Here is a 7,920-nt window from a genome sequence, read left to right as displayed (position 1 = left end):
AGCGCATGAACGATGGGACTCAGCATCTCTGAGGTAGCGATGAAGTGGGGATTTTCCTGTATGACCATTTCACGGGTGAACCATGAATATCAGGAATCATCAAATCTCCGACCTCGCTGTGACCGGAAAAAGATCCTGCAAGAACAGGACCAACAATGACTATAGAGAGAATTATTCAACATGACAGAAGTGCAACCGTTCTGCAAATTATTGGAGACTTCAATGCTGGGCCATCAGCAAGTACCAGCATGCGAACCATTCAGTGAAACATCATCGATATGAACTATGAATCCATGGACCTAGCGTGTCATCGGGAGACTGTTCAAGCTGGTGGTGGTCCTGTAATGGTGTGAGGCATGTGCAGTTGGAGTGATATGGGACCCCTGACATGTCTAGATACAACTCTGACAGGTGACATGTACATAAGTATCCTGTCTGATCACCTGCATCCGTTCATGCACATTGTGCATTCTGATGGGCAGTTCCAGCAGGACAATGCAACACCATAAATGTCCAGAATTGCTACAGAGTGGCTGCAGGAACACTCTTCCAAGCTTAAACATTTCCGCTGGCTACCAGACTCTCCAGACACAAACATTACTGAGCATATTTGAAGATAGTAACTGTTCTCGAAAGAACAGGTACCATTGATGACCGTGCAGCTTCTCTAGAATAAATGATAATTAACTGAAACCCTCAGCTGCTGACAGATGTTGTTGATATACCTCGGTGGGGACAGCTGAAAATGTGTACCTCAACCAGGACTCGAACCCTGGATCTCCTGCTTACATGGCAGACGCTCTATCCATCTGAGCCACCGAGGACATAGATGAATAGCATGACTACAGGGACTTATCCTTTGCACGCTTCCCATGAGACCCACATTCCCAACTGCTCGCAATCTACATACGAAATGTTCCTAATAGATATCTAGGATGCCTTGCAACAAGCTGTTCAGAAGAGATCTTCACCCCCTCATACTCTTACGGATAGCCCTGCGGGATTCATGGCATCAATTCCCTCCAGCACTAGTTCAGACATTAGTCGATAGAGTTCATGTCATGTCAAGCTGTGGCACTTTTGCTTGCTTGCGGGGCCCCTACATGAAATTAGGCAGGTGTACCAGTTTCTTTGGCTCTTCAGTGTACATTATACTATGTCTTCTTACTATAGAGAACATTCCAATAATCCCATTTAAAATTATACTGAGAGAGTTTTGCAGCATCACATATCTATATTTTCCTAAGATATTAGCTTAAAAATTCAAAAAGACAGAAGAATGAGAAGTGTTGTAATGTTCCCATGCTGGTTCTTTCCCCGATTGCAGATTTTATCTCGAGCAGTTAATACTAAATATTTTACTGCTCTCCTTTTTCTTGACTGTGGCTGTGTCAATTTGTGGATTACTAGTTTGAATTTTGCAGCCTTCACTGGAAGATAAATACTTAATGCAGTACTCATTTTCATAAATAAATGCAACTCTTCTCCGCTGTATTCATGCTAATATATTCTTCCAGCTGCGCATGTGGAACACTCTAATACAATTGCTTTCACCTTGTAACAGAACTGAGAAAATTACAACCAACTCATGATTCCAGATCAGAAATACACATGAATAACAATCTTTGTTTGTCTTCACAAATCAATACCAGGATGGTTCAACTTTTATTGACTTGCTGTTTCAAGCTGGGCGATGATACATGGAATGTGCACAAATGCCTACAAAGATATTTCCTCTCATAAAGTTAGTGTGATCACCATCCCACCATGAACATACGTGTCATCACTTGATATCTACATCTACATCTGTGCTCTGTAAAGCACTGTGAGGTGCATGGCAGGGGATACATCCCATTGTACCAGTTTTTAGGGTTTCTTCCTGTTCCATTCCCATATGGAGTGTAGAAAGAATGATTGAACACCTCTGTGCTTGCCTTAACTCTTCTAATCTTATCCTCACTGTCCCTATGTGAGCAATACATAGGGGCTGTAATATATTCCTAGAGTCATCGTTTAAAGCTGGTTCTTGATACTTTGTTTTAATAGACTTTCTCGGCGCAGTTTACGTCTGACTTCCAGAATCTTCCAGTTCAGTTCCTTCAGTATCTCTGTGACACACTCCCACAGATCAAACAAACCTATGACCATTCATGCTGCTCCTCTTTATATACATTCAATACCTCCTGTTAGTCCTATTCGGTACAGGTCCCACACACTTGAGCAGTATTCTGGAACCGGTTGCACGAATGATTTGTAAGCAGTCTTCTTTGTAGACTGCACTTCCCCAGTATTCTACCAATAAACTGAAGTCTACCACCTGCTTTACACACAACTGAGCCTATGTGATCATTTCATTTCATATCCCTATGAAGTGTTATGCCCAGGTATCTGTACAAGTTGTCTGATTCAGTAGTGACTCATTGGTGTTATAGTCATGACACGACGTTTTTTTTGTTTTGAGAAGTGCACAATTTTACATTTCTGCACATTTACAGCAAATTGCCACCTTTGCACCACTTTGAAACCTTTTCAAGATCTGACTTAGTATTTATGCAGCTCCTTTCAGACAGTACTTCATCGTAGATAATTGCATCGTCGGCAAAAAGTCTGAGTTTACTATTAATATTGTCTGCAAGGTCATTAATGTCCAACATGAACAGCAAGAGTCCCAACACACTTCTCTGGGGCACATTATGGTACTGAGTCAAATGCTTTTTGGAACTCAAGAAATACTGCATCTTCCTGACTGCCTTCATCCAGAGGTTTCAATATTTCATGTGAGAAAAGTATGAGTTGGGTTTCACGACATCAATGTTTTCGAAATCCAAGCTGATTGACACTGAGGAAGTCATTCTGTTCAAGATAGCACATTATGTTTGAGCTCAGAATATGTTCAAAGAGTCTACAACAAATTGATGTCAAGGATATTGGGGTAGTTTTGTGGATCACTGCTAGTACCCTTTGTGTAAATGGATGTGACCTGTGCCTTTTTCCAAGACCTGGGCACTTTTTTTTTTCCTTTTTCTTTTCGAGGGCTCTACGATAGATAACAACTAGAAGAGGTGCTACCTCAGCCGCAAATTCAATATAGAATGGGATACGAAACTATTGGGCCTGGAGCTTTGTTCAATTTTAATGATTTTACTTATTATTCCTCTTTCCAGTGGTATGACGGCTAAATTGAGGGAATTCTCCTGGGTTTTCCTTCGTAAAGGAACCTTTGGAAATGGAGTTATGCATTTCAGTTTTTGCTTTGCTGCCCTCAATTCAAGTTCCTGTCTTATTCACTAGGGGCTGGACACTGACTTTATTCCTACTTACAGCCTTTACATATGACCAGAATTTATTTCAGGTTTGTGAAAAATCCTTTGACAATATTCTGCTACGGTAATCATTTGAAGGCATCACACATTGCTCTCTTGACAGTCAAATACATTTCATTCAGCATCTCTCTGTCTATAGCACTATGCTCTGATTTACAAGTATTATGCAGCATTCCCTGCTTGTGACTGTGTACTATGGAGTTTCCCTCCCCTTATGAACTATTCTACTGGTTGAATATCTATCCACTGCATGGCCAGCTATTCTTTTAAACTTGAGCCATAGATCCTCTACATGCTCCTACTCTGAGCTGAAAGTTTCAAGTTCTTCTTTGAGACATGACACTACTAATGTGTTTTGTAGTTTACTGAACATATATTTCCTTCTGCTTGTTTTAGTTGTCCTTTGTATCTGGGTAAGCATCATTGCCACATCTGCAGCGTGTTCACTGATACCAGTTTCAAAGTGGATATGCTCAAAGAAGTCAGGTTAATTTGTTGCTATTTTCATCATGAATGGGGTTCCTAATTATCTGTTCTTGGAAGTTTCCAGAGAATGCATTTAGTAATGTTTTGTAGGATGTCTTATCATGCCCAACACTAACAAAACTGTATTTCCCCAATTAATTGTTGGGTGATTAAAGTCTCTGATGATGATTACAGTATGACTGGGGAAATTGCGTACAAGTGAACTGACATTTTCTCTAAAGTTTTCAGTTATATCAGGAGATTTTATGCCCACACCTAATACTGATACTTGCCCAAACAATCTCGCGTGCAGCTTCAGTTTCTATCACCTCTACTTCCTATTTGTCTATCCTTTCAATAGACAGTTTTTTTTTTTTTTTACAAAAAAAGTTGCTGTCAATTTCAGGTATATACGACTCGCCACATGAAAGATAAATAAAAAAATTGCAAAATAGTTGTGCTCTCTTATATAATAATGCATTGTATTATTTTATTGTTTGCGAGTATCAGTCATTGGAAAGGTAAACATAGGGTTACACATCACTCTTTTGGAGTGATATGTAATACCACATATTCCTCCAGTAAGACGGCTGATCTCATGACAGATTCATTTATTATACTTCATTCACATGTTAATTTATGCAAATAAATAATTACTTTCACAAGTGCAATCAATTCCTTACACAAAAAATTTCCCTACTGCTATCTCATAAGAGTTAATTTCATTTTAAGCTTTTCTTTCCTAACCATCTTGCTTTAGTGTTTTTATATACACAAACAATAAGTTCTTAACCGGAGTTACATCCACATTTAACACTTATAGCTACCTCCTATTATCTTGTTCATATCTCACATTTAACATCTTATTATCTCCTTAACTTCTCATTTCCAAGCAGCTGCAGCACTATTTTCCTAATGTTCTCTTCAAAATCGAATTATAAGATGCAGCTTTTAAAATTTTCAGCTTTTGGGATAACAGAACATATTCTGCAATATTCTATGTAATAATTTGTTACACCTTTTTATCTCAATAACCATACATGCAGAGTTACATTTTGAGACATAGTAATCTTAGACTTCCTTGCAGTTTGCATACAATGCTGCTTTTACCTTCTGAACCTTCAGTATTTTAACCACACAAACTCGGGCACTTTATCTAATTTTCAGTAATTTCTACCTTAATTTATTCAGCCATCTACTACAACTCAGGTACATTTACTTTAGCAGAAACTGTCAGTAATACCTTCCTCAGAAGCACATCTCCTTTAAGTCACACATTTTCCAAAGAGCTGGTGTTCTTATATATTGCCAATTCCAGATCAAAGTGGTCTCAGTCACTGATGTGCAGCATTTCAAAACAGAGTTTTTTTCCCCGAATGCTACAAAAAAATCAGTTTCCTTTGAAATTCTACTTTCTTTTGTGGTAGAGGAAGGACCAGTGTAACTTAGAGCATTGATACAGTGGTTGTATCTGTGGTGATAACTGTAAATTTTGAGGAATAAAGACTCAGACAACTTAGAAATTAATCAAAACCAATATATTGTTGAGTATATATAATCTCCCATACCCAATAACCCAAAAAAACATCAAATAATTATTTCTGGGGAAGCAATTTTTTATATAAGTGGTTAATTATGCAAAGTATGATATTAACTATTTTCTAAACAGTTTTTGTAAACAGAAACAAATAAATAAGACACATTTTTATAAATATGCCTAATGCAGTTTAATAGATTATTAATGATGTTCTTCTGATAGGTGGTAGTATTTGGAATATTTTCCTTCTAACTTTTTCTGCTGCAAATTTTGAAAAGGCAGCATAAAACTTACAACTTTAGCTACTATTTTATGGCCGGCCAGTGTGGCCGAGCAGTTCTAGGCGCTTCAGTCTTTTGATGACCTCAGATGTTAAGTCCCATAGTGCTCAGAGCCATTTTTTGAACTATTTTATGATTAATAAAACCGCCAAACTAGACTTGGTGTGCTGCAGATCTGGAATATTTTGTACCACCTCACATTTTTCTGAATGAAAAAGGTATCTCATGTTCACCACATAAGCCTTCAGCTACAACAGTAACTGAGGAAATAACAGCTAGGCCTATTTTTAGGTTCATAAAAAATTTTAATTTTTACACATTGACCTACCATCAACTGGGGCTACATTGGCCCAGTTATTTGCAAATTCTAGTTTAATTCTGTAATATTTTGAATAAATCTTAACAGATGTTTACTCAACTATCACACCACATTAATGGCTTCTGCAGATCTTTTTGGTAACTGATTTTATGTTTTCAAAAAGTGGGCCAATTTTGTACCAAAGTGGGGCTACTTTGTCCCAATAATTTTTTTCCTTATTAATAACCCTTTTCATCGTTTTGGGTCAATTGTACATCTGATTATAGCGAATTGTGATAGTACAGCAACAAAACATAGCAATATTTCAAGGAATTTTAGTTTATTTACAAGAAAATTCTGAACTGAAAAAATCCATTACCCATAAATGCATACAACAAATATTATTGCTACACATTACAAAATTAATTTAAATATTTAAACAAAACAGTGGAATGCTTTACACTATATCTGATATATACTGTCTTCCCCTCTTGGAAAGCAGTTTTGGTGGGGAAATTTTTCTTGCAACAGACGATCGCAGATATTTCATTATGTCTTTCTTGTGGGGCCACTTCCAGCATTTCTTACTTTTCTCCATGCAGTCCACTGTAGGGCCTTCCAGCAGGTCTATTTTTAGGATCACTCCAGGGTATTCTTGTTCATCATAAATAACTGTCACAAAGTCACCCACTTTTACAATAGTCAACAAATCCTCTCTTGGTAATATGTGTAGATTCTTGCTGCTCACTGATTTCTTCCTCAGAAATTTCCAACTCTGATAATAAATCATGAATGCTGAAATTATCAGACTCTGACTCTGAAGATTCAAAGGCCTCTTTTATTTTTCTTGGTCTTCCCTTCTTTTTCAGAATACAACTGCCGTCACTCGAAACAGAGTCAATTGTACCTGAAGTTAGGGGTGAATCATCCAAGTCTTGTGGGCAGATACTTTTTCCTGGTGGAACATTTAATTTCCTGCGTCTCCTCTTTCCTACTGGTGTCTTACATTCATTCCTTTTCTGAATCAGATGCTGTATGAAAGCATTGCTGACATTCTCTACTGCAACTTCTTCATTTGGCAAAGAATTCGAAACAGCATTTCTATCAAAGGGATGTATTCCACATTTACGGAAGCCAGAAATTAAATTTTTTGCCTTTCCACTGTGTTCCATCTCTGACATTAGTTTCCTCAAAAGTTGTGAGAAAACATCTTTTGGCAGCACTTCATGTTTCTTTCCACTTGGAGAGTCCTTCCACTGTCTCAAAATATATCTCCAGGCTTACTTCATTGGAGCAAAATATGCTACATCCAGAGGCTGTGTGAGGTGGATGGAGATAGGAGGGAGACACACAAATCTAATGTTATTTTCCTCACACTGTTGTAGGATTTCTGGATTAATGTGAGTAGACAAGTTGCCACCAATCACTAATTTCATGCCTTGCTGTTTGTTGAGTCTTGGTAGCAAAAGAACCCTAGACCAGTCCTCAAATGTTGCACCATCAAACCATCCATGTTTAGTGCGATTGTAATGGCATCCTACTAGACCACCTTCAGTCCATGTTGTCCACAGATTCTCAGCTCGATAGACAACACCTGGTGGCAACAGCTCTCCCACAGCATTCCCACACAGCATAACAGATGTTGAAGTTTTTGAGCTATTCATGATTTCCTACACATATTTAATCCTTTTCTTGCAAATTACATTGACTGTGCCAGGATTATCACTAAGGTTGGTCTCATCATAATTCCAAATGTTTTCTGGAGAGACATCCTTAACTGAAACCTCAAGGTGGTCAAATGACAGTCTTGTCAATTGCTGCTCTCACACGTTTGATACTGCTACAAAATCGTGTGGTTAGTTCTTTATGCCTTCTAAGGAAGGATTTAATAAATTTATAACCAGGCAGATTGTCTTTGAAGCAGTTGATCAAAATGCCTTTCTTGTCCAAATAGCTTTTAATAACAAATCTAAGATCAGTTTGAACAAGTGGGAAGCCAAATTCAGCCATTTTACT

The 7,920-nt window shown here is 37.9% G+C and overlaps 1 protein-coding gene across 1 annotated transcript; it reads right to left on the bottom strand.

Moving 5' to 3' along the window:
* Window positions 1-7,184: 7,184 nt before the first annotated feature.
* Window positions 7,185-7,568, bottom strand: LOC124608507 (MFS-type transporter clz9-like). Its single transcript, XM_047139995.1, has one exon. The coding sequence runs from the start codon at window positions 7,566-7,568 to the stop codon at window positions 7,185-7,187; it is 384 nt and encodes a 127-aa protein (XP_046995951.1).
* Between the last annotated feature and the right edge of the window lie 352 nt (window positions 7,569-7,920).

Source organism: Schistocerca americana, chromosome 1 (assembly GCF_021461395.2).
Source record: "Schistocerca americana isolate TAMUIC-IGC-003095 chromosome 1, iqSchAmer2.1, whole genome shotgun sequence".
Taxonomy (NCBI): domain Eukaryota; kingdom Metazoa; phylum Arthropoda; class Insecta; order Orthoptera; family Acrididae; genus Schistocerca; species Schistocerca americana.
This window is presented reverse-complemented; position numbering and strand designations above follow the sequence as displayed.